General features: G+C 33.9%; 2 protein-coding genes and 1 long non-coding RNA gene across 5 annotated transcripts; all 3 read right to left on the bottom strand.

Moving 5' to 3' along the window:
• Window positions 1–1,124: 1,124 nt before the first annotated feature.
• LOC114308275 (uncharacterized) lies at window positions 1,125–3,158 on the bottom strand. The gene is made up of 2 exons (XR_014365936.1): window positions 2,871–3,158; window positions 1,125–1,589 (listed from the first exon to the last, which is right to left on the bottom strand). It is a non-coding gene; the product is annotated as an uncharacterized LOC114308275 (long non-coding RNA).
• Window positions 3,159–4,478: 1,320 nt separating this feature from the next.
• Window positions 4,479–7,834, bottom strand: LOC114308274 (G2/mitotic-specific cyclin-2). 2 transcript variants are annotated; one of them, XM_028253833.2, is made up of 10 exons: window positions 7,480–7,834; window positions 7,200–7,323; window positions 7,072–7,128; window positions 6,743–6,941; window positions 6,537–6,659; window positions 5,944–6,033; window positions 5,611–5,832; window positions 5,429–5,527; window positions 4,958–5,136; window positions 4,479–4,854 (listed from the first exon to the last, which is right to left on the bottom strand). In XM_028253833.2, the coding sequence occupies exons 1-10, from the start codon at window positions 7,538–7,540 to the stop codon at window positions 4,707–4,709; spliced, it is 1,302 nt and encodes a 433-aa protein (XP_028109634.2). In that variant the 5' UTR covers window positions 7,541–7,834; the 3' UTR covers window positions 4,479–4,706. The 2 variants fall into 2 exon arrangements, with proteins under 2 accessions (XP_028109634.2, XP_028109635.1); XM_028253834.2 differs by lacking the exon at window positions 7,072–7,128 and having other exon boundaries at window positions 7,480–7,737.
• Window positions 7,835–13,290: 5,456 nt separating this feature from the next.
• LOC114308273 (uncharacterized) lies at window positions 13,291–25,800 on the bottom strand. Of its 2 annotated transcripts, none has more exons than XM_082891473.1 (14): window positions 25,627–25,800; window positions 25,444–25,525; window positions 24,889–24,999; window positions 20,895–20,992; window positions 20,708–20,791; window positions 20,420–20,556; window positions 20,108–20,180; window positions 19,957–20,002; window positions 19,741–19,850; window positions 19,366–19,473; window positions 19,213–19,272; window positions 18,884–18,945; window positions 14,870–15,182; window positions 13,291–14,536 (listed from the first exon to the last, which is right to left on the bottom strand). In XM_082891473.1, exons 1-14 carry the CDS (start codon window positions 25,687–25,689, stop codon window positions 13,700–13,702), a joined length of 2,184 nt encoding a protein of 727 aa, XP_082747599.1. In that variant the 5' UTR covers window positions 25,690–25,800; the 3' UTR covers window positions 13,291–13,699. The 2 variants fall into 2 exon arrangements, with proteins under 2 accessions (XP_082747599.1, XP_082747603.1); XM_082891477.1 differs by having other exon boundaries at window positions 14,960–15,182; window positions 25,627–25,788.
• Window positions 25,801–27,602: the final 1,802 nt, after the last annotated feature.

Below are 27,602 nucleotides of genomic sequence, written 5' to 3'. Positions count from 1 at the left end.
AGTGGTAATTCAATTCATCATTCGTTGATGTATCCCACATATCATATGAGTATTAGTTTAACTTTGGCAATTGTTATTACATTTTTTTGTACATTGTTTGGCCCTTTGTTGCTGTGTTTTGTTAATTTATTTATTTATTTATTTTAGGCTATCAACAGGCACAAACAGGTGGAACGTACTGCAAATTTCAGTCATAGCAGTACATAAATTTCATTGTTTCTTCCTTAAGGTTGCTGAAAATGTTACTGAAATGTTGCTCAAACTGCTGTCTCTCTGTTACTAAAACTGTTGTTGTCCATTTGTTGCTTATGAAACTTGGTGTCCATCTGTTGCTCAAACTGCTGCTGTTCATCTGTTGCTAATGAAACTTGGTATCCATTTGTTGGTCAAACTACTGCTGCCCATCTGTTGCTTATTTTGCTGTTGTTTATCTGTTACTGAAACTGCTGCTGCCCATCTATTGCTTATTTTGATGTTGTCCATCTGTTGTTGAAACTATTGTTGAAACAGTTTTTGTTCTTGTTTTTTTATGTTGCTGAAATTATTGTGAACATGTATGAGGTTGAATTTTGTGTGAACAATTTGGAATTGGAAAGAAACAACATTATTGCTGAAATTCAATTTGTTTAAAAACAAAGTTTCATGATTGTAGAATGCTTCTTTGGGAGGATGAAAGTTATGAATCTTTTTTGTTCTGTAGCTCAGCAATTTCTCATTTTTCTGAATTTTTATTTTTATGGTTGTAATGGAAAGCTCATTTATTTCCTCTTTCGTCAGTTTGAGTGCATCCTGAAACTTCTATATTATGTTTGCTGATGATTGGCACTTGTTGCAGCTCAATTTGGGAATTTCCTGAAATAGAAAAAAGAGAAAGCTCTATCACTACTTCACAGAGAAATTATGTTCTCCAAGAGAACATGTCACAATCTTCTCTTTTAACATCCCAAGCAAACTATCAATTAGCAGTTACTTACAATCAATCTCTTTCTGGAGCTCTAATACCATCAAATACTATCTCTGCACCCAAACCAAATCATGGTAACACTGATGCAAACAAGACCAAAATGCTATAATTTACAAGTTCTATAATCATCAAATCCATAACTACATTAATCAAATTTCCATTCATCAAAACCATCTAAAATCATTCTATCCATTCATTAAAGCCAAAATGCTACAAACTTCCAAAATCATTCCATAAAATTAAAGCCAAAATGCTACAAACGCCAACAATACATCCGTTAAGTTTCATAAAATCCATAATAACATTCATCAAATTTTCCCGAAGCGAACTAAACAATAAGTTACATTATAAAGTACAAAATCATAAAAATTACAATGACATACACCATCGCCTTAAAATGATTTTCAAGCCTTCAACTGTAGTCATCATTTTCATTTTCCATCCTTTCAAGTCTTTGATGATATTTATCATTTTCGTTTTCTATCTAATGAAGCCTCGTCCTTAGATCGTTAAAATTTTCTACTGTTATAGCATCACAAAGTCTAGTGTTGCAACGGATTGTGGACATAACGTCTTCATCATCTTCATCTAGGAACTTGAAGTAATTGCAATGGGCAGTGTTACTCTATAATGAATGACAAGTAGTTAGTTTAATAAGACAAATTAATTTATAACTACTAAAGGATTAATATTTACAATACATACTTATGTATTTTGATGGGTAAACAAAGAACAAACGACATTGATTTCCATGCTCATTGGTTCTTGCAATACATATGACAGTTGTTCTTTCACAATTGCACAGTCTCGATTTTAATCTTATGTTGCTATTGTTAGTAAAAGAAGAAGCCATTTTTTAATATGCATATAAAAAGACTCATGAATTTATGATAACAAAAATGAATGTATTTCTGTGCGCAGTACTATCACCTCACAACTAAGAATGCAAATAAAAAATTCAATCTGCACATCCATATTTATCTTATCATAGATCATGATCCAAATGAGGCACATGCCATTCCAACTTAAGAATTTGCTCACTCTGAAATAAAACTTCATCCCATAAAGTTTACTGATATTCCCTAGTGGTCGAATGCATTGCAAGGAGGAATTCAAATAATTCCTTTTGTCAATGAATTGTTGTTGTTGTTGTTGGTTTTTTTTTTTTTTTTTTTTTTCAACAGAGGAAATCTATATAGGCCTCAATGAATTGAAGCTTAAACACACACACAGAGTAGCAAATTTCCAAAGCATGAAAGAAAAGAATGTCTTTACAAAGCTTAAAGACAATATTCCTAAAAAATTCCAGAGACAAAAACTTAAAGACAACAATTCCAGAAACAAAAAAGTTCTTCACAGTACCAAATTTTTAAGCTCAAATCAAAAACTTAAATAATTGTTGTAAAGACATTCTTTTTTTTTTACCCATGTAAAGACATTCTTTTTTTTAATGAGGGCAAAGCAATAGATCCAAATGTATGTATTTTTTTTTTTTAATGTTTTTTTTCAACAGAGGAAATCCATATTGGCCTCAATGAATTGAAGCTTAAACACACACGCAGTAGCAGATTTCCAAAGCATAAAAGAAAAGAATGTCTATACATAGATAAATTAAAAAATAATGTCTTTACAAAGTTTAAAAACAAAAAAATAAATAAAAAATTCCAGAGACAAAAAAAATTTTAGAGACAAAAACTTAAAGACAAATTTGAGTTTTAAAAAATTCCAAAGACAAAAAAGTTCTTCACAGTACCAAATTTTTAAGCTCAAATCAAAAACTTAAATAATCCATCCTTCACCAAATCTGCTGCTGAAAATTAAAAAACAAAAAACAAAACAAAACAAAACAATTCCATCCTTAAACATGAAGCTAAAATAATCAATTACAGAGACAATGAAGACTAACCTGTGGATAATTGACATCGGACTGGTTTGCTCACAACGGAACTTTGGTTCGCGAAGTGAGGGTAGAGAGAATGAGGGCAAAGCAATGGGTTCGGTTTGAGAAGTGGGTCGCCGGTGAGATGGGTTCGGTGAGATGGAGGAGAAGAGCGTGAGGGCTCTGGTTTGCGAAGCATACATAAACAATTCACCTCGATCGGCTGGGTTTCAATAGTGGGTCGCCGTCGAGAGAGGGTCGCCGGTGAGGAGGATGGGTTCGACGGAGAAGAAGGGGTGAGTGTGAGGCTGAGTGAGAGTGAGTTCCAAAACAAAATGTGTATAACCTGTATAGCTTTGGGCGGGAAAATTTTAGTTTCAATTTGTTTTAATTTTTTTTTCTTTTTCGATCTAGACCGTTTGATCTGGTTGGCTGAATCTCAGCCGTTGCACGGAGGAAGTGAATGAGAGAAGTCAAGGAGAGGATCCGGACTCACCTGTCACCACCAGTTTGCTCTAATTTTGTTGAATGCACATCTCCTCATCTTCTCTTCTCTGCTCTTTCTGCAACACTTTTCATTACTTCTTTTGGTTTACAACCAGCGTGAAAGCTCATTCCTTTGGCTGTTCTGAGGCTAGGAGACGAAAATTGGACACCATTTGTTGATTCTCGAGAACGTTTGTTTCGTGACATTATAAACTTCAATGGCCAAATCTATACTGTCGATGACAAGAGAGCTTGTTCAATAATCGATTCCTTCTTGAACAACACTGAAATCGCATCTCCATTGAATCAGATTAGTGGGTTTGAGAAGCATTTGGTGGAATCTCTTGGGAAACTCTTTCTAGTCGATAGGAATTTGAGTACAGATTGCTCCTACTCTGTTTCTGTTGCAGATTTCGATGGATGCAAAGGGAAGAATTATGTTTTCTTCTTGGATGAATGTTGCAGTCTGTGTGATGAAAACTTTCATGATCAATACGATGAACTTAAGACTTACAGGAAATTGGGGTTTTCAGTTTGGATAATGGGAGTGTTGGGCCATTAGTCTTTCACCCTCGCTTTGCTGACATTTTTTGGCCTCCCCCAACTTGGCTGCTCGCCCCAAATTCATCTTCATCCTGTCTTGAAAGTAAAGTTTCAAATACTCCTAAAGTTTTGATTTTGAATCATTATTACAGTCTCTTGTTGTTTGATTGCAGGGCTCTATTACAGTTTCTTGTGAATGGGATTTGTCAAGCACTCATGTTCCCACTTTTTTGTACTTTTTAGGCTCTTTTGTGTTGATTGCAAGCTCTGTTGCAGTTTCTTGTGAATGGGATATTGTCAAGCTAGTTCATGTTCCTACTTTTACTTTATTGTTCTAAATTCCTTACCACTACTCAATTATTTAGCCAACTCTTACTATGCTCTTTGATGGCAATATGTTTACCGTCAATATATGCTTACATTGATGGCCACTTATGCTGTTGCCAGAACAAAAAAAAGCTGCCATTGAATTATCAGATACTGGGCATTCAAAGTCATGTGAAAAAAATTCCTTGACCAAATAACTTTTTATGCTACTTTCAAAGAAAAGATATAATCTATTTGGCACTCTCTAGCATAAGACATATCTGAAAAATGGAAATCGAATGGAAAAAATGTATAATCTTGAAATTATTATCGAATGGAACAGAAAAAGAGTTCAATGTATGTTCAAATTGAACATGGCAAACAACCTTGGTTGAAGTAAACACAACCATATGGGTTCAAGCTTAAAAATTTAGTACTCATCAAATCAATTCCTAAAATGCTGAATTATTTCAACCCCCACCCCGCGGAAATGAAATCCACAGTTAGCAAGCTGTACATGCCCTGTCTCTATTGTTGTTGAGTCTCTACAAGAAAATTGGCAGGCTCACATTTTGCCGCATAACCAAACTTAGATGTACTGTACTTCCTGTGTACCCCGGTAAGTCTCCCTGTTGCTGCCTTCTGATGGAAGCTTACTATCAGTTTCGAGCATTCTCTGCAAGCAAGCAATTTAATATCACTGTTAGAAAACTAAATGACCTATGCAAAATTTTTGGACAAGATTAATGGGAGGAGGAGACGGGGGGGTTTTTACTCACAAGAGCTGATCTTCTGAGTAGGTAGTGTGCCACTCGCAGGTTTTACTCCATTGCTTAAACCCGTAGAGTGTACATTGAGCAGTGTAGATTGCTGCAGCAGCCAAGAAAGATGGCGCGAACTTGAGTGTCTCATACTCCACAAGGCACAGCTCCATCAGGAAGAAAGATAAAAGCTCAAGCTGCAATGAGGTCCACAATACAATTTGCAGTCTCATTAGATTGAATTTTAATAGACAAGTTTCCTGTTTGTTTGGTGTCATTTTTGTTTTCTTCATTTCTTAATGTGCTTTCAGAAACAAGAATATTGAGAAGTTCAATTACACCAATTGCTCTATTTTTTGTGATGAAAAAAGTATTCAAAGATTCAAAAACAATCTTTTCATTATTCCTGAAAAGTGAGTTGTTTTCTGAAACTGATATCAAACCGGCCAGAATTTTGCCAAATGAATCAACTTTCAAGTAATCACTTACCTTCCTGTCAGATTGAGCAGCCTTAAGGTATCTTCTCATAAAAACATATGGGGTTGGAACTGACATGTGGAACTGTAATGTATTTAGCATTAATCTCTCCTGCGAGAATGTAAAAATGGTTTAATTATTTAACCATCAATAGGGTGGTATGCACTCAAATCACAAGGTCAATTGATAATCACCATTTCAAGAACTTCTTTCCTAGTGTAGGCCTTATCTGAAATGAAAAGCAAATCATCCACAACAGGTACTAAAACTTCCTCATATTTGCACGCTAAGAGCATTGCGACCAAACCAACCAACTGCAGTTTCTTTCGCGCCACTCCTTGCTGAGCTAAAAACCGATCTGTAATATTAACAGTCAGAAATAGTGTCTCGTCCCTCAGTTCAAACTTGTGGTGTACCTGTTGATTTTGATCGAGTGGATTAATGATCTAGAAACTAAAACGTGCTCAAACATCAATTAATGATAATTATGCTAAGATCTGATACCCTAATTTAGTTCATATACATACCTCAACAAGCCAGTCAATTAGTATTGCCCTCATCTTCTCATTGATGTCAGATTGTTGTGACATGTAGCTCGATGAAACACCGCTACAACTCTGCATAAATTGAGTTTTGTTTAGTCCTGAAAACATGATTCTTAGGCCAGTTGACTGTGTTTTCATTTTCCAAAATATGCCTCTCTTTTTTTTTTCTTCTTTTCATTTGGATCACACTATGCCTTACATTTGAATAGGAATAAAATAAAATAATAAAAAAACCTTTGTGAAAATGGACTGCTGGGAAAATGAATAGAATGTGATGTTAAGCACTTAAAAACACAATCAAACCTTCCCCTTTTATTCATTTCCAATCCATAATGTCCCAAGCAATAGGGACAAGAACAACTTATTATATCCAAAGAAATCTTGGTGGAAAATGAAATTAATAAAGCTGTTTAATGAAACAATTAAATGTGCCATATAAAACAGAAATTTTTAAACCAATTCATAACTAATAATTGACTATATTCAATGAGCTTTTAGTTTACCTCCATTTTTCTATAGTAGGCATAGACATTCATAACTAATAATTGACTAAATTCAATGAGCTTTTAGTTTACCTCCATTTTTCTGTAGTAGACATAGACATCGTGGACATAGTCGACTACTGCTAGTGGATTCTTGGCGTCGCAGCTGTCAATATCCATAACGGGCTCTTCAAATATATCTTCCATTTCAACTTCCTATGGAATTTCATGGATTCAATTGTTCAATTTGTGAACCAGTTAAGATTATTGAAGGAAAGCACAGCTTCAGAGACAAATACCATCTGTTCCTCTTCATCCGGGACTGCTTCTGTTTGTTCCAAGGACATTGGAACTGGGTGGTCTGTAGCTGCCTTATGTTCCTCATCTATTACTGGACAATCTTCCCAGACTCTGAAGCTTTGAACAGATGATGAATCGGGTTTCTTAGTTTTCTCCAGACAATGTTGTTGTGTGCTCGCAATCTGTGCCGCAAATTTCCTGTATAAGAGCAAAATTGAATCAAATCAGCACAATTTGAACATAAAATCTAGTCATTTAGATCCACAATTCAAAAAAGAAAGGAAAAAATCATCTTTTGAAATTGAAGGGTACATGCTCATATTCTAACCTTGTGATTGGTCTATGAGCTGGATGAGGAGGTAACTTATCACAAATTTCATGGGTTCTGAGAACAAAAGATGGTCATATTAGTTGTTACCAAAAACAAGAGAGAGAGAGAGAGAGTGAGAGGATTACCCTGACAAGACTTTCTTGTTGACAACACAAGGGTAAGGATGAGCTCGAGCTACATTTTGATTAATCATGCTTAAGGCTCCTCGGTTGGGCCTAATCTCCACCCCAAACTTTCTGCTACCCATTTCTGATCAAAACAAGAATTCAAAATTATAAATTAAAAAAAAAAAAAAGACCCCAATTCAGAAACTAGGGTTTTTGTGCTGATTCCAAACTCGAAATGTGGAAAAAAAAAAATGCTCAATCTCATCTGCATTTTCAGATCAAGGTCTGAATAGTTTACCTTGTAAGTTTATGGGTTTAATCAAAGTGGGGTTATTCTTGTTCTCATCAGATATAACCATTTTCTTTGGTTAAATTACCTGAAAATATAGATCTCTCCCCCTCTTCAACAACCACACAACCTACCTATCAAACACCTCACAATGTAACTAGCCTAAGAGCATCTAAAAAACCCTAAATCTACAGACTCAGCTTCTGAGAAGAAGAAGAAGAGAGAGAGAAGATAAAGGAAGCAAGAAGGGAGTGAATGAGGCAGAGTGATTTGTCGGCAGAGACAAGGCCGCATTTTTTTCCACAAACCCAACGGCTAGTGAAATGTGGCCGTCGGATCATAGGGTTGACAACGACTATATTTTGGTCTTTAACGGTCATGTGGCCATGTGACGTTGCTTTCAAATTATTTGAGTTTTTCTGTTAATAAAATAACGAATGGTCTCTAATTATTTACTCGGGTTCGGGTTGTCTCTACAGTATGTGTATGTATGAGCATGCTTGTTTTTTCAGCAACCGGAACCCAGCACCACCCCCCAGCTCCACATGTCTGGCTGTGAGAGCAAGACTTGAAGAAAAAAAAAAAAATTTATTGAGCTGATCAGAAAACAGTAGAGTGGTGGGGGTCACCTCATTGGGAGTCTTGGGGTATTTTTCTTTTTTTCAGTAACACGCTCTTGCCCACTTTGGGCTTCTTTGGGTTTGGTAGAGTTGGATCAAATGGGATGTGGAGGGTCCATTTCAATAATGGTAACATTAAATAAATAAAAAAAATTATATAAAAAAACTTAAATAAAATTATATGATTTGATGGGATTATTCCTTTTAACATCACAATACTCATAATAGTCATAATTCTGATAATATTATTGTCATACCATTGTATGTATTTTATGTTTAGAAATTTAGTTTATATATTATTTTTCTTTATCGAATCTTGGTTAAATAGTTCAATGAGTAGTTAGGATTGTCTTGTTATTGGATGTGTGTTATCAAAATACAACTTTAATGCGGTTAGATATAAGTGTGATTTTTCTTTTCATTTTTTAGTATGTTTGATGGAAAGTAGAGAATCAAATAGAAGTTTATAGACTCTGCTTATTGTCTTCTTTTTTTTTCCTTTTTAAGTAAGAAGAAGAATAGAGGAAAGAAAAATTGTATTCCCAAATGATAAAACTTAAACCCTAACATTGCACTAAATAAAGAAGTATCTCATCTCTTAAGTCAACCTTTTGTCTTATAAAATTACAATATAAAAGTACTATCTTTTTAAATATCATGGTAAAATTGTGCTTTATTTATTTATTTATTTATTTATTTTCTTCTTCTTTTGTGTGTGTGTTTTTCAGTTGAGATTTATTATAGGAAAATACACTACATTTGTACTTGATTTTTTTACTGCTAGACACAAAGACACTTCTCATAAATATTCATTAATGTGAATATATTACTTAGTGTACTAATAAAATAATAAATATTCATTAATGTGAATATATTACTTAGTGTACTAATAAAATAATTTGATACCCTTAGAGCATCTCCAACCGTGAATCAAAAATTTCACCAAATCTGAGTTAAAAAATGGCTATTTCCTGAATTTGATACTTCAGTCTCCAACGGTTCACCTTCACCAAATCTATCCCGGGACAACCGGGTGGTCGACCGGCCGGTTGACCGGTTAGGCCAAATTTTTTTTTTTTTTTTTTTTTTTTTTTTTTGCGAATTGTCTGAACTTTTTTTGAACTTTCTGAACTTTTTTCGGGACAACCGGGGTGGTCGACCGGCCGGTTGACCGGTTAGGCAAAAAATATATATATATATATTTTTTTAACGGTTTGAACTTTTTTTCCTGAACTGTTTGAATCTTTTACTGGTTGACCGGTTGGTCAACTGGCCGGGCAACCGGTTGGTCGACCGGTGTACCATTTTCAACGGTCAGTAACAGTGATTTGGTAAAATCTGTGTCTTGATCTCAGTTTGATGTCTTGTTTGCTGAATTCTCATTTTGGTATGACTTTGGTGCAACCGTTAGAGCGTGAAAAAGTGAGTTTTTCATCAAAATTTAAATCTGATGCTGGGTTTGGTTCACCGTTGGAGATGGTCTTACTCTTTGTTGCAAAATTGATATCAACATTGATTTTTGGGTTACATATAATTTGAGATTTAGGATTAGGTACAAGCACGTGTAAAGAAGCTTTGGTTCATACTTGTAGCTTTGTTTATTTATTCTGTAAATGGGTTAACTATCTTAAATCTAATTCTGATGATTGAATTTAATAGTCATAAAAATTCAACTTTGACGATTGTAAAACTGAAATTTAATGCATATTATTACAAATTTTGCCGTGCATTAATTAGATCGATACTAGTAAATAAATTGGTTTTTGTTGACTAATCATTTCTTAATGGTTTTAACTACCTAGTATTGATTAAACTCTCCACAAATAATAATAATAATGGCATCAAAAGTTGGCTTCAGAATCATTATTAAGGGGTTGTTTGGGATGTCTTAAATAAGTGTACTTTTTTTTTTTTAACTAAAAAGTTGAGGAAAAAAATAGGAGTTTTTTTTTTAGAATCCCTGGTATTAAGACTTTATAGTATAAAGGACATCTAATATTTTCATAATGTCTAAGGTCCCTCAATTTGATCCAGAGAAATTCTGCTCTAGAGAAATTCTGTTCAGAGAAATTTTAACCCAGAGAAATTTCCATCCAGAAAAATTTGAAATTTCTCTGGTTTGTTCAATTTTTTTGATTTTCTATATTTTGAAATTTCTCTAGGGTTGAATTTTCACTAATTTTCTCACAAATAACTCTGTGATTTGCTGCTTTGCTTGCCTTCACTCTTGGTGTCAAGCAAATTATGGGAATTTCTCTCGCCTTTTCCTGAGAAATTCTCTTCAGAGAAATTTCCGAATTTCTCTAGATAAGAATTTCTCTATAGAGAATGAGAGATGAAATCGAACAACATCAATATTGTTCTCCTTCTCAACAAGAGGGTTTCAAAATTTGATTTCACAAACATTGGGTTTTATACAAATTAAGCATTCCAGGTTCCAGCTCCAAACCAAAGAATTTCTCTGGACCAACCCAGAGAAAATTTAGTTTAAAAACCAGAGAATTTCTCTGGTTTCAACCCAGAGAAAATTCAGTTCAAATGAAAAAAAAAATCAATTTACTAGTCCAAACACACACCATATATATACCACACGTACACACACAAATTCATTGAATCTGAAACTTGATCATAGAAGTACTCTTGTAGGCCAACAAGTGTAAACCCATCTCCAGTCTCAAGAATGATGAACTGAGGAGCTAACCAGAACACGCTCATAGACAGATAATTAGAGAAATTCCCCAACCCAGAGAAATTCCCAGACAAACCTTTCTACAGAAATTCTCTCAACCCAGAGAAATTCTCAGACAAACCTTTCTAGATTGCCAGCAGTTGCATTTGAACCCATAGTTGGACGACCCTGTGGAAAAAGATCAAGAGGATTTACATTGCGTCCACTGAAAAGCACTGCTGGCTGTGGAGACTGGGAAAGCAAAAACCACACTTGATGCGGCTCATTCAAGAGCATCAGGCAAACTAGTCTATAAAAATTCCTAAAAGTAAAACATATTGCAGCCCAGTGAGTTTTTGAAAAAATCTTACTGCAATTTTAAAAAGTTGAAAACGCTAAAATGTTTTTTTAACTTTTTCTCATACTCATAATATCCTCCACTTATAATTACAATCTGCAATCACGTTGCTATAGAAAATCGCAACAATTGTTATATGCGCAAGTCACCGTTGATATGAAGCGCTGCTTAGCTTTGCTTTGCCAATTCAAAACTAGCAAACTTAACACTAAAAGTCATAACAAATACAACGAGTAGTTTGCCATTGTTTTCCCAATTAAAAAAACAAGAAACTCAACACCAATGAATGATCCACTCTATGCGGCTCATTCAAGAGCATCAGGCAAACTAGCCTATAAAAATTCCTAAAAGTAAAACATATTACAGCCCAGTGAGTTTTTGAAAAAATCTTACTGCAATTTTAAAAAGTTGAAAACGCTAAAATGTTTTTTTAACTTTTTCTCATACACATAATATCCTCCACTTATAATTACAATCTGCAATCACGTTGCTATAGAAAATCGCAACAATTGTTATATGCAAAAGTCACCATTGATATGAAGCACTGCTTAGCTTTGCTTTGCCAATTCAAAACTAGCAAACTTAACACTAAAAGTCATAACAAATACAAAGAGTAGTTTGCCATTGTTTTCCCAATTAAAAAAACAAGAAACTCAACACCAATGAATAACAAATATTTGATTGCAGTAGCCCAAAAAAGAACAAAAGCAATTGGTTTTATAGAAAAATTGATAAAAACAATACATTTTGTTCTGAAATCAAAACAAACACAAACAACTCAGTGATTAGTCATTGAAAAATGATCCACTCTATTATGAAATTCCAAAAAAAGCATGGATCTAGTTTCGAGAAATTGAAGTCTCTTACTGACTATTTGTTTCCCACGAAAATTTTGCCTCTCTGATGGAGTTTACAGAATCTTTTAAGCAGACTGGTCCTTGTTGTTTCTCGCCTAATTCTCGGTTTCTTGCCGTCGCCGTCGATTATCGCCTTGTGATCCGTGATGTTCTGTCACTCAAGATAATCGATTTCTTTTAATTCTTCAACTGCTTAGGCACAATTTGAATGTTATTTGTTGATATCCACTTGATATAGATGAAGAGAGTTCAGAGAGAGAGAGAGAGAGAGAGAGAATAAGGTTTGATTTGAGAAATTTCTATGTGATATATGAGTGTGGGGGTTGAGGGACCTTAGACATCATAAAATAATATTGTGGATCTCTTCCATTACTAAACATGAGAGAAGGACCTTAGACTAATTTTTTCAAAAAAATATGGATGTTTGGGTTAACTTTTTGACTTTTTATGAAAAAATGTGTATTAAAAAATTGTATAAATGAAGTGTGTAGGAGAAGATAGTGTAATAGGCGTACGGAATGGCAGTGCATCGGCTGGTTGAATACATGGGAAAATATTGCCTCCTTTTTGGGCTTTGATTGGAAAGTGTTGTTCGGCTTGTGAGGGTCACCACGGGTCCCGTTTTTCGAATCAGAACCGTTCAATGTGTAGAACTCGTCGAGTACTATATGTTTGTAAAAAATCACGTTGATTGGATATCGATAGCTATATGATCGTGTAAGTTTTTTTGTCAATTGTTAACTATAACACTTTTTGACTTTTTTATATAAAATTGATTTGATCATGTAGTTACCGATATCTGATAGACGTAATTTTTTACAGCGATATCTGATAGACGTGATTTTTTACAGGCATATAGTACTAGACGAGCTCAACATATTGAACAGTTCGAATTATCAAAACGGGACCCATGATAGACCCCCACGGACCCAACTTTACCATCCGAGTTAATGAATGTAAACATGTTTTTTTTTTTTTTTTCTTTTACGTACGGTGGAGTTTGGCGTCAGTACCGTTGACAGGCAATAATTTTTTTGAAATAGATATATTTGTATATTGATTTTTTTAATATTTTTTTGGTGAATAGTGATAACATTTTTATTTTTTTGGTAACTTTTTGACTTTTTTTTAACTTGCCAAAATTGGCATAAGTCCAACAAACATTTTCTATCAACTGGAATTTTTTATTAAATTCTTTGAACAACAAAAAAAAAAAAAAATCAAAAATTAAATTAACTGGTACTTGGTCAAATTTTTAAACATTATTAACAAATCAAGAGTTTGAGTCTTGCCACATGCAAAAGTAGAGGATAAATATTTATGCAATTCTTCTACTTACATAGAGATCAAAAGGTAATACCAATTTCACGTGAGAGAGTTGTTTTTGGCTACAAAATAAACAATCTAACAGGCTACAAAATAGCTGTTAACTGATACAAGTAAATAGTTGACATCACTCAACTTCTCAAATAATTCAACTGTTAAAAGAAGAGCTACATGCTATAAAATTACAATAAATGAGAGACTGCAAAACAGGAAATTCTCCCACATGACTCAATATTTATCATTACCTGCAGAAAAAATTTGACAATCTACTCGACCAGTAAAACCAAAAAGAGGGTAACTGAAATGACTAACCAAGATTTTCGAGTCAGTTTCAGGTTTATGATGCTACCATGCTATCCTAAAAAGACCGGTATGTAATTTCCAACAGACAAAATATAATTCACCTAAACAAGCTAGACAGAACCAGCCTACTTTGTTTCTCCTTGGTTACATCCTGTTTTTTCTTTTCATTCTTCTCTGTATTCCCTTTCTGCTGATGAAAACCGTGTTTTTCATTCTCATGTGATGATTCAAAATGTTTCCGCTTCTCCACCACGTTCAAATGCTTCTCAACCCTCTCCAGTTTCTCTAAAGCATTTGCTCGAAAAACAACTTTCTCGTCAAATGGTAAATGATTTTGCTGCTTCTGAATTATCTCATTTTGTGATATACAGCTTCTTTCTTTCTCAACCCCCTTCTGATGCTTCTTAGCCGCATCTGGGAATCCATTTTTCTCAATCATCTCTTGCCAATGTTTAGCTATTTTCTTGGACTCTTCATTGACAAAGGCCTGCTGCTTAACTCTTCCATTCTCTGAAAGATTGCACTTTTTCCCAATCAACTTCTGCTTCTTGGCCCTCTCTTGCAGTAGTAGTTCGGTATTAGACTGTGATACGTTATGTTTTTTATCCTCCTTGCCCACAACGCGCTGCATTTCGATATTAGAAGGTGCGAGGTCACAGTTCTCACCTAGAACCTCAACCTTGTGTTCACAATCAAATACATGCAGGTGATCTTTCTCCTCCATGACTACTTTACTCTCTTGGACAATCCCACAACTCAAGGTATCCATGATAATTTTTCCAAACACCAACCTTGTCTCGCGCAAGTTTCCCCTTCGAAGCAGTTCATAATTAATATGAAATTTCACCCTTCCCTTCTGACAATATCTAACATCATTCACCAGCGAGCTAAAAAGATTGGCAGTGTCACTCCTCATTTTCCTGGATACAAATACCTGGAGTAAAAAAAAAAAAAATTCTCACTTTCATCAAGTGCTTAATTAGACCAAGGGTAACATCATTACAAGTGAATACTACAACTAAAAGCCCAACAAAACATCCAAATAGTTTCACCCATCATGACAACTAGATGCCAAGTAAGAAGAGAACAGGTATTTAAGGAAAAAAGAAAAGCCTAGGGATTGGATAGTTGTAATTAATAATTATGATGCAAGATTAACCTAAAAAGGCCATAATGGTACTAGACAGAATACAATGGCTGGTTCAGGCCACCTCGGGTAATCAATATGCATTTTATGTTTTAACAAAGAAGACTTTCAAAACTTTACCAAACCAGGGCAAGGTGAATCTGGGAATCTGGACATTGCTTGATGAAGGCAGTCTGTCTCAGTCAAAGCATCTACAGAGTCTTGGACTACCTGTGCAAATTGAGTGACTCTTTCTGCAAGTTCATCTTCTGACATAATGTTACAAGCCTCCAAAATCTCAGGTATAAAAATAACTGATCCTTGAGCATGTTCTCTTGCAAATTTAACACCTTCCTTCCATCTCGCATGATACAGAACAGAAGCAAAAGTCCAAACTACAAGAGCATCTTGGGGATTGTTTACTAATGCCAGGTGAAATGCCAAAAGTCCAACCCTGTCCCATGCACATAAAAAGTTTCAGAAAGCAGCCTCACAAACAGAATTTTGGAGACAGAAAACACATAAGAGCCACAAACTATGCATGCCAACACAACACCTAACAATCCAATCCTACAAGCCTCGGGATTATACTAGAAACAAATCAAGCAATGCAAGATGGTTCAAAAGTCATTAAAACCACTCTATCTATTAATCTGGTAGTATTCGGTATCCCATATATTGGTTGAGATCACATCCTTCACCAAACAGGTGTGTCTTTAATTAGCTGAGTGAAAGGAGAGTACAGTGCGTAGGATGTAACCAACGAACTGCATTTTCCCATCAACAAATATAGAACTTATTTTGTTTCCACTATGTAAGAAGTCAATAAACATCCAAAATGAATGGAAGGATTATATACATCCACTGATCAGGATCAGAAAAGAAGCAGTTTACACGGAGGGGTATACAAAATCACAAGAACATAGCAAGCATCTATTAGGCATGCATAAAAGGCAAAACACCAGAAGTACGAAAGAACATACTGAACATACTGATCCAAAAGGTTGAAGAAAATATCTCCTTCAAAAAGAAAAATGATAATGGATTTAAACAGCAAAAGAACAAGAAACATTAAGCCTGTGGAGGCATCAAGAATGCAAGTAATATGCACAGTGGAAGCACCCCTCTTGGATATGGTACTGAAAGTTTACCAGGTCAAAGGAATTTGATTAACCTAGACAGCCTCTGTGAGTAGGCTCTGTTTGGTTTAATTTTTGAAAAGAGTTTTGAGTTTTGAATTGTATTTTGATAGATAAGTTTTTGAAAAGAGTTTTGAAAGTAAAAACTTGTTTGGTTATGAATTTTGAAAATAATTTTGGGATGATTTGTAAGTTTATTTATTTATTTTTTTATTTTTTTAGGTAGTTGAATAGATGGGTGTAAGAGAAAAATTAATTGATTGATGTGTAAAACGTAAGGGAATGAGAGAGGAGAGAGGAAAAAGAAAAAATGATTGATTGATGTGTAAAAAAAAAAGAGAGAGAGAGAGAAGGAGAGAGGTGAAAGAGAAAAACAATTTTGTGTTGTATTTTGAGAGATGTTAAACCAAACATGTTTTTGGATTTTTCAATCCAAAAGTAGATTTAAAATCTAAACCAAACAGAGTGTAATAGCCCAACTCGTACTATGCTTAATTATACCCGTGTTTATGTGTTTAATATGAATTTGAAAGTTTAAGTATGTGAATTATGTGAATTTGGGATTATATCTGTTGAATGTAAGAATATCTATTGCAATTGGAACTTTGAACTGAAAATGGAGAGCCTTAGAGACGCGATAAGCCAAAACCGACTTCATATTTGTGTTTGGCATGATTTTTCGAGCCTTTGATGAGATTTTGAAAAATTATAATTTGTAATGAATAAATTAAGATTTTTGAGTTATATATGTTTAGCCTTTTGTTCTTCATTTTGAGGAAAGAGAGCTTAAAGTGTGAGATAGAGAGAGAGGAAGAGGAGAAAGCTAGGGATTTGAAGGGAATCAAGGGGCAAACCTTAGAATTGGGTTAAGGTATGTTAAATTACTCACAATCTTTGTCTCTAACTAATCTTTGTCTTGAAATCATGAAGAAATTATGAATTTTGAGCTAGGGTTTTGAGTTGTGTGGTGGCTTCAGCTAAAGACATGAAATTGAACCCTAATTTCTCCATCTTGGTTTGATTTAAGTTCACTCTTGTAATCGACCCATGAAACAAATCCTAGATAATTCATGAAAACAAAATTTGTTGAAAATTTGTTCATGGATCATATATTTTGAATTTGTTTATGTAATGTATGAATATGGGAAAGAGATGAGTACATGAATTTGTTGTTGATGCAAGGTTAATATGTTTGATGTGGAATTATACTTGTATCATACTTATATATCATGTTTTTGAGTTGTTTTTACATGAATTTGAGCTTGAAAATGAGTTTAGGAAGTTTGCACTTTTGAAACATTTTCGGACTGTTTGATTTTGCCCAAACCGCACGATGGGCCACGGGCACCACACGAGCAGAACATGAAGAAAAAAAAAGGTTTTCATTCTGCTCCTTGGGCGCTCGAGCTGCCGGTTTTTCCGCTCGAGCATATTTGGGCCGCACAAGCGGTGAAGACTTCCGCATGTGCGGAATTCCTGTTTCAGCCAACTTAAAAAATGCATATCTCCTTCATCCAGACTCCGTTTTAAACGATTCTTGAGCCTAAATTCACGCCCTTGAAGTCTAGTTTCTAATGGTGGTGGTCTCACATTCAAATTCTAAGTACACAAATAGATATGCTCAAATTAGTGAAGGTTGTTTATGTTCTTTTAACGGTTTCATGTCATTTCTTACCCTAATTTAGTTTCCTTTCGCTTCTTGCTATTTCCTTTAATCTTAAATAAGTAAACATGATATGTTCAACAAAAAAACATATGAAATTATTGTAGGAAACATTGATTTAAGTCATGAACATTTAGGGCCGTTTAAATTACATCTTTGGCACATGCTTTGTACGTGATTCACATGTGGAGGAGATTAGCATTGAACACTTGAAAGAAATTAAAGAAAAGTGTACGAATTGAAACAAATGATTTACCGAATGTATATGTGACATGTTTTGTGTAGGTCGAGTGCCGGAGGCAACGCTACAAGACCAAACACACGGTGAGTAGTAATATAATACACTTATACTCTTTGTTGCGTATCTTGAACTATGAACGGTGATTGGTGCCAACATTATGAATTGATTGGAAATTATGAAACTTCATTGATATTATATGACATGTGCTAAATGATTGGGTCCGAGACCGCTTGTTAAATGATTGGGCCTAAGACCGCTTGTTAAATAATTGGGCCCGAGGCCGCTTGATAAATGATTGGGCCCGAAGCCGCTTGTTAAATAAGTGGGCCCAAGGCCGCTTGATAAATAATTGGGCCTGAGGCCGCTTGTTAAATGATTGGACATGAGGCCACTTGTTAAATGATTGGACATGAGGCCGCTTGTTAAATAATTGAGCCCGAGGCCGCTTGTTATATGCTTGGGCCTAAGGCCGCTTGGTTAATATGATTATGGATATTGTGAGAATCTTATGATTATCTACTTATATTGCTTTACTGTATTATTACTCATTGAGCTTCGCTCACTCAATTTTATGTATGCACATGTAAGTGATTAGTAACATGGAGCACACCCCTAGAGTCAGCTTTAGGAGCCTTTTTGTGACCCAATCAAGTTGTGCCTCCGAGACGGAGTTTTGTCTTGACTCACACCACACTTTGACCTTATTATGTTTTTACTTTCACGGTCTTGGGTTGTAAACACTATGTATAATTTTCCCATGGCTCCTATATTTTTGATGGGCATGTATATATATTATTGTGTTATGTGGTTAGCTCCACAATTTTGCTCTTGATTGGCACAGCTCAATGGACTTCTCCTTATTATATGCTTCCGTTTATGACTCCATTAGCATAAATATTCTGTATGATCATTTGAGGCCTTCGGTAATCTACGGATTGCTGGCCGGTTATGACCCAAACTTTTAGGGGTGGGCGCGGGTCATGACACAGAGTTTTCTGCTATTATATGATATGGATTCTACAAAGGTAAACATCACAAGGCCTGGAAAACATTGGCAACAATAATGATGTCATGAAGCCAATTAACTCCATTGAATTAAAAAATCAACTTACCACAACCGACAATCTGCTGGTTGATCACAAGTAAACAACTTATCCAAATTGAAAAATAATTTCTGTAAAAGAAAAGAAGATAATTACTAACAACTAAACATATTTAAATGATGGGGAATACTTTAATAATGCAAGAAATTTAATAATACAAGAATTATGACCATCAATGATCAAACCAATATAAAGTGATATGTCAGATAAATTTACAGCCCAATTAGCCTTGGAACAATAAAAAAAATTCAACAGGTCATATTAAAAACAGATTATACACACATAGGGTGACCTTATGTTGTTATTCTCAAAAGAAGTTTTATAGAAATGAAGTCTACCATCAACATCGCAGAACTTTGACAGTATTGTTCACGGGCTTGTTGAGCAAGGTATGCTGCCTGTAATCCAAACAGGTTTTTAAATATAAGCTTGTCTATTCAACCAAAAATTGTACAACAAAACAGCAAAGCTGCAACTGAAAAACAACTTACATGAAATGGTAGCAAAATGTCAAGAAGGTTGAACCTCTGAAGTAAACAGAGAGAAGGTTCGGCGGCTCCATAAGACAGCATGTAGTTCAACTCCATCATTATTCTAGACTGAATAAATACAGGATGACATTTTGGTAAGCTAAGAAAGAATTGATGACCAGAAAAATAAATGGACAATCAGACCGATCTGAAGAGAAAGCTATTAAAGAGTCCCTTTCCATTGGTTACAACATATATCAAGAAGAAAGAGAATCAAGAGACAAAAGACAAGGTATTCGACAACAGAAAGAAGAAAATATCCAACAAAGGGCCACAATTGCCAAGGAACCTTAAATTAAAAAATTCAGGCAGCATGGTAACCTTTTTGAGGAGTACCTTAGCTAAGCTTGTAACAGACGAAGAGAGTTTACGTATTGCAATCTCAGTCTCCTTTGAAAAAGACAAACCAAGACGAGCTGCAATTCTCAAGCCCCGCAATATTCTTGCTGAATGAAATACCATATTATAGTTAGTTTTTATACCATATTCAGCAACTGGCTCCACATGTCATGGTGCTAAATGAATTTATATTTAAAATATGGATGAACCTACCACAATCCTCTTCAAAAGACAGCTGAGCAGGGATTAATGTCCGCAGCTGAATTCATAACAGCAAAAAATACCTCATCAAACTTCCAAGAACACAAACTGAAAATAATTGCATAAATGCAGGGTTCTTTCACTAAAAGATAATGAGAAACACCTTGAAGGACTTTAAATCCATCATTCCATTGGCATAATCATATATCTCATTCACAAAGGGGTCGAAGAATAAACTGTTTCAACAATTTCACAAAAACAATCTTCAACTAGTTAAGTAGCATCAACAAAACATAATAGGGTTTAGATAATATAGATGAGTATTTAGATTTTTAACATTGATAAGCTAGTAGCATGGACAATGAAAATAAATTGCTCATGATGCATATCTAGAATTTCATAACTCAGTGCAACTAAACATACTTCGTCCCAATAGAACCTAGAACATCATATGCACAGAAAACTGAATATAAACCTGTTAATTGTGAAGTCCCTATGCATGCAGTTCCTCCAGATAATGAAGTCTTTTACGTCGCAGCCATGTGGCATTTGAGAGAGAAGAAATTCTTTTTTTTCTTTAGTACGTTCTGCTACTGTTTCAAAACTGGATACCTGGTTTCAAAATAATTGTATTGACAATAACAATCAAACAATGTAAAGAACCAACCCAGGATAAGATTCCAAATAAAAGACTGCACTAATGTATTCCTTAAAGAGACACTATACAGAAGGTTTTAACATAATAACCATGTGCACCACCAACCTCAACAATGGAACCTTTAACATGCACCTGACATATAGGAAAACGCCGTCCAACAATTTCACAACGATTAAACTTCTTCTTGATCTGAAACAAAAAAAATATAAAGTCCACATTTCAAACTTCACAATGCAAACACTACATTATTAATCACTGGAGTTTTCAAGATTCTAAAACCGCATCACAATACCTCTTTAAGTGCCGCTGTGGTGATCACATCAAAATCTTTTGGAACTTTATTTAGTAATAAGTCTCTTACACACCCACCTACTAAGTAGGCTTGAAACCCTGCATGTTAGAAGATTCTTAAGAATGGGAGACCTTCAAAGAATGAGAAGTGAAACACTCATAACAAGAAGACCATAGAAGCACACAATAAAAGCTACTGTTGGAGGAAGTTCATGATCAAACATCTCCTTCGGTTCCCTCTACTCCTGAGCATACTTGATCTACTATTATCTGCAATAGAGTTTTAAAATTGCGGTAGCCTTCCTCCATAGTCCACATATACAAGTGAAAGCCCCTCTCCAAGTGCATAAAGTGGATATATGTACTAAAAACTTTTACAAGGCATATTATATCATTTTCACATTAAAATAAAGTTAAAAAAAGTCGAAATTTGCTTGACGCGATAATTTTAAGAATTACAAGAATTGTAAAAACAAAATCAAATCATGAATCAATTGTGAATCATGTGATTCAGTTTACTATAGATTCTATTTTAAAATAGATACACCCATAGATTCATATTGATCCATGCATGAACTGTGAATTGAATAGCGTATCGTAAGATTTTGATAACAGAGCTAATTAGACTTTTGGCTATGAAGACAAATGTTAGGTGAACACTCCAACATTCAAACCTTGAACCTTTTGTTGGGAAGCCTTGTAAGATGGCGAAGAGCTAAGACTTTGTGGCACTCTGCAATCATGGACATGATTTTAGTTAATCACTCATCACCCCATTTGTCTGCCTCAAACTTGAAACATTTTTTTTTTTTTTTAATTTAACACAATTTTGTTGAGATGGTTGGATGGGTAAAATCTTTTTCGTGGGCCGAAATGCTATGAACACCTTCTTAAACAGATTTTGGATTTATCATCTTCTTCAAAAGCTGAATTGAATGGATGCTTAAATTGACCAAGGAGATGGTGGACTCTTAAGCTAAAGAAAAGTGCTTTTTCATTGGTTCATGTGAGAAACAATTTTACCCTCCTCAAATGGTGATTTGGTTTCCTTGTCCTTCAAATTTAGCTTCAAAAATTCATTAGTGGGCCTTTTCTCTTTTCTTGTTTCAAAGCACAAGCTATCCTTTTTCCTTAGACATGATCCATATCTTTAGCAATAATTTATGCACATCCTTGTATAAAAATGCAATTCCACATTATATGTTATGGTGTATTCATTGCTTATATTAGCCACACAAACAAAATTATTCGTCAATTACTATCGTTCAATTATGATTACAAAAATAAGGCTAACTGTATCTTGTGTCAGGCTAAATCCAAATGTTAGCATCTGTAAGGCTTTATTAGCTACTAGGAGTGGACCATGCAGTGATGCACTGAAATACTGTCTAACTGTATCTTTCCTCCTCCGCACTTAGTTTTCTCCAAGTTCCTGTTAGTTACTTCTCGCCAGAGTTTGTCTATTTCTCTGAGTAATAACAAGCAAAGTTGCAAAGGTAGAAAATGCAAGATTCTTACCATTTTGAAAAGCCAGAGAAACCTGTGTCTTCATTCAAAAAGGTAGAACAGATTTTAGAAGTGTTGTTATAAGACAACCTATGCACCAGATATTTATCAAATTCAACACAAACCAACATCATGAACAATTTTGATATATCGAACCATGTTCTCAATTCCTTTAACTTCTATTTATTTGAGCGATGCTTGTATGTAGGGTTGTGCAAAATACCGTCTAATCTTCTAAAACTGCCCAATCCGCCCGCTAACTGTGGGTTAGTTTGATCCACATTTTGAAATTTATAATCCGCTTTCGAAACCACCGTGCTCCCCTATAGTTGATACATTAAGATGTGGAATTTGTTGCAAATTAATGTTATATATATGAAAAATATTATGTAAAATTAGTTATTGTTATATCTATGAAAAATATTATACAAATTAGTGTTATATATTGTACAAATGCATGATAATTGTTTAAGATTATTCTTCAATCAACTAGCAAATTGAAACTGCCCAAACAGCAATTTGGTTATTTTTCAATGCGCCATTCATGATTTGATTTATAATTTTATTGTTAAACCGCACTTCATCATATCACGCACACCCCTACTTGTATGAATAGTAAGAGTGAAATATATCTACATATTTGCATGACATGTGTCATCATTCCTCAAACGATTTTACGTTTTAATTGAAATCCAAATTAATCAATAAGCTTGCAAACCTTCGAATGGAATTTCCCAGTAAAGAAATGCTCTAATTTTCAACCTATGTTACACGGATTCGGGTACGAATATCGGATACGGGTGCGTATCTAGTGGTCGGACACTTTAAAATTAAAAATTAAGGATACGTGGATATGTATCCAAATTTGGATACGGGTACGGGAATACGTTAAATAGTTTTTTAAAAAATATATATATTTATTATAACGCAGACACAGGACACAACAATTTTTAAAAAATGGAGATACGGACACGACAGGAGATACGGCAAATTTTTTAATTTTTTTATAAATATTTTTATTTTAATATACATTAATTATTTTATTTATTTATTCTATTTTTTAAATAATATGTTCCAATTAATTTTTTTGTTTTATTTTACATACATGTATTTATTTTTTTATTAATATATATAAGTATATATTATCTTAATATATTATGTTATATAATAATTATTATGTAATATATAGTAATAGTTATTATTATAGTTATTATAATAATAGTTATTACTATTTATTATTCAGTTCCTTAACTATTATTATTATTATATATAAACAACTATTATTATTATAGATAGATTATTATTATAGATTATTAGATACGAATAGAGATATGAATCAAGAGACAGAGAAACGAGAGAGAGAGAGAGAGGGAGAGAAGCGAAGCCATCGATCGCGATTGTAATCGCGATCGCGAGGGAGAGAGAGAGAGAGAGGCTTTTCGAAGTCGTCTGGGGGTGTTCGGCTGTTCGATCGACTGATGGAGCTTCAATCTTCAACTGGATCGAAAAGATGGAGCTTCGATTGGAGGTCTTCAATCTTCGACTGGATCGACTGGATAAAGCTTCGACCAGGTTCTCTCTTGCTCTCACCTCTTTCATTTCTTTTGGTGTCTGTGAAGAGCCGTGTCTGAGAGAGAACAAGCGAATCCGACACAGATCCCACACTCGCACTCGCACCCTTGTCGTGTCGTGTCAACACAGGTACTTCGGCCCAAAGTGCCAAGTCCATGTAACACAGTTTTCAACTAAACGAATTTCAATTCAATTAAAAAAAAGGGATAAAAATAAAAGATTCTTTTTAAGACCATTGAAAAATGTACAAACATGAATTGAGCTCTCAAACTTAGTAGCAACACAAAATCTAAGAATGGACGAGTGACCCATAGTAATGCTTTGAACTCGTACTACACCAACAAATCAGATAGATGCTTTTACTATTCAACAGCTATTCTCCTCAAGATCTTCATAGAATGGTTAAGGAAACAATTTGAAAAAGTAATTACTCTCTCTACAACATGAAAACTTGAATAACTCTAAATTACAAACATTCTTGGACAATCACTAGATGAGGTTACCAATGCCTAAAATGAGGGTATATCTATTAGTTTGTTGTTTTTAGACATTAATGTTATGTTTGGTTAGGAGATTTGGAGAGAGATTTAGAAAGGAAAAGGAAATAAGTATGTGAAACTAGGTGAAATGAAGGTATATTTTATTCATATTTCACCTAACTTTTCTCTTTCCCTTTCCAAATCTCTCTTCAAATCCTCCAACCAAACACAGCATAAACAAAACCCATGTGTGTTTAGAAGGGCAAAAGGGTGAGGAAAACCATGCATCCTTTCAATACCTAGTATAATACCCAAAAAAAAAATGAAGTGACCAAATTTAGGATCTTTTAGAATGTAAATCCATCTCAAAAGGCGCACATGCAATAATATGTGGGGAAACATTATGAAAAGATGCAAACAAGTGTAACCAAACAGCACCTTCACTCTGAAGAACCTTCACAACAATCCACGAGGACGAAGAGATCATTGAGCGAGTAATCCCCAAGGATCTCGAATCCAATTTTCTCCATTTCGACATATCAATTTTCCCTACACAGACGTCATTTTCAAAACAAAAAAACAAAAAAACTTAAAGAAGTATACTTTCATTTATATTCCATAATGCTGTGTTTCGTTGGGGAATTTAGGCTGTGTGTGTTTGGTTGGAGAATTTAGGGAGGGATTTGGAAAGAAAAAGGAAAATGACGTGCGAAAGTAGGTGAAATGTAAATATATTTTATTCACATTTCCCTTAATTTTTCCCTTTCCCTTTCCCTTTCCCTTTCCAAATCCCCCTCAAATCTCTAAACCAAACACGGCGTGAAGGAACCCAAAAGATAGTACAAACTGGAGGGGGGGGAAATGATTACTCTACTCACAATTCGCACTTTGTGTTCCGATTATCTAACTAAAAGAAAGCATATGTACATACATATGCATAAGATAGAAGCAAGTAGAATACAAAAATTGGGAAATTCGAGAATGTGTGTGTACCTTGCTCGAGCACTGAACCAGACGTCACGTCGGCATAGTATTGAGCTTGAGCACCAGTTTCGGCCAAGGTATGGTTGATTCTCTGCCGTGAAATATGTAAATTCCAGACACAGAAGAATTGTTAGAAACCTGTTTGAAGAAATGCCTCCAAGAAACGACATTGAGAGAGACGGAGAGAAAGACCTGTATGGTGAGTAAGGCTTTGAGGCGAGACAAAAGGGCATTTCCTCTGAAAGATATCCTCATGAGAAGTGAAGTGAGAAGACTACAGGGACGGGCGTTGCCTTAACAGCAGCAGAGTCGAGTAGATTGCCATTCGAGAAGGTGCGCCGCGCGAGATGTCTTCTTAATTTCTCCTATTTAAGGGTTTTTGTTTTTATTTCTTTTTTGTTCCAATTTATTTTTTTCTTTTTATTTTTTTTTCTTTTTCCGAATTTAATTAAATTTATTTATTTTTAGATCCATCTTGATAATACAATTTTTAAAATTAAAAAAAAAATGAGAGAATTTTTTACTTTTTCCAAATTTAATTAAATTTATTTATTTTTAGATCCATCTTGATAATACAATTTTTAAAATTAAAAAAAAAAATGAGAGAATCTTGAATAAAGTTTATTAAAAATAAAAATAACTAAATTTAATAGTAAATAAAAAAATTACAAAAATTGATTTTTTTATTTTCTACACTTTACAAAAATGAATTAAATGTGGATTAATAAAAAAAATACATACAAATAACTTCATTTTTTTTTCTTAGGTAACGCGTTCATTCATAAAAACTAATTTAATTTTTGCGTACAATTACTACGTCAGTTAAGACATGTTTATTTGGCTAATTAATTGGTATGATTGGACTATTAGCAAAGTGGATATAGGGTCACTGTTGTGAAGCCTGCTATGCCTAAAAAAGCATAGTTTCACTTCTTTTTTTTGTTGTCCTTTTTTTTTAGATCATGTTTTTATTATATTTTTTGGCATGATAAATTATACTTTCTCTTTTTATTTGGTCATTTTTTTACTTTAATTCTTAAAATTTAAATAGAATGAATAAAAATATTTTTGTGACTGTTAATATATTATTTTTTGTCTAATTTTTAATAAAAAATAGCTTTAGAAGTAAATTGAAAAAAATTTAAAACATAAAAGATCAAAATAAAAAAAATAAATAAATTTTAAGAATTAAAGTAAAAAAGTAATCAAATATAAGGATAAAGTGTAATTTATCATGTCAAAAAATATAGTGAGAACATGATCTAAAGAAGAAAAAAAGAAAAAAAAATAAAAGAAAAAAAAGCTAAAATTATGTCGTTTTGGGCGCAACAAGGGATTCACAACAGTAATCTCGCATCCTAGTGAAGTAGCCCTATGAATAGCATGTTTTGTTGGCAAATGATAGGTTGAATTGATAGGCTAAAAGAATTAGTAATCTTGTACGGCCACTGAATTATCATAGCTGGAGGGGATTTGGGATTGGGAAAACAATCCCATGGATTAATGTTTCAAAGATGCTTTGCTCAAATGGATAGTTGTAAATAATAAATTGTTGTTGAAATGGAAAAATCTTGCATATATGTTTTAGCTTCGAGGCGTGTTTGATTGGGGGGATTGGGGGGATTATCTACTATTTGGATTGCAATCTAAATAGTGTTTTTTATCCGCCGTTTGATTTTTTTTTAGTCCGTCGGACATGGAGTCCGGTCGGACTCCATGTCCCCCATATGGAGGACTATTGTGTCCTGAGGGGGTGTGGGATAGAATGTGGGGAACTATCTACTGTTGGGATTAGATCCGAAAATGACCATTTTGACCCTCTACTATTTAAGTATGTATTATATTTAATAAAATTCAATAAAATTTAAATGTCTCAATTTAAAAATAAAATAATTTTATTTAACTTTTTATTGATGTTTTATTTATTTAATTTTTTAAAATAATTTTTTATAGATATTTTATTGATGTTTTATTTTAAAATTTTGTTTATAATTGATTTAATTTCATTATTTAAATTTTAATAGGTGTTTTATTTAAAATTTATTTAAAATTTTAATTAAAAAAATAATATAAATTTTTTATACAGGTTATACAGTATTTTATTAAATCAAATTTAGTGGTTATTTATTTATTTAATTGTGTAAAAAAATAAATTTATTTAATTGTGT

Source organism: Camellia sinensis, chromosome 1, assembly GCF_055761805.1.
Source record: "Camellia sinensis isolate YWXY chromosome 1, ASM5576180v1, whole genome shotgun sequence".
Classification (NCBI taxonomy): Eukaryota; Viridiplantae; Streptophyta; class Magnoliopsida; order Ericales; family Theaceae; genus Camellia; species Camellia sinensis.
The sequence above is the reverse complement of the archived record's forward strand: the minus strand, read 5'-3'. Positions and strand labels throughout refer to the sequence as shown.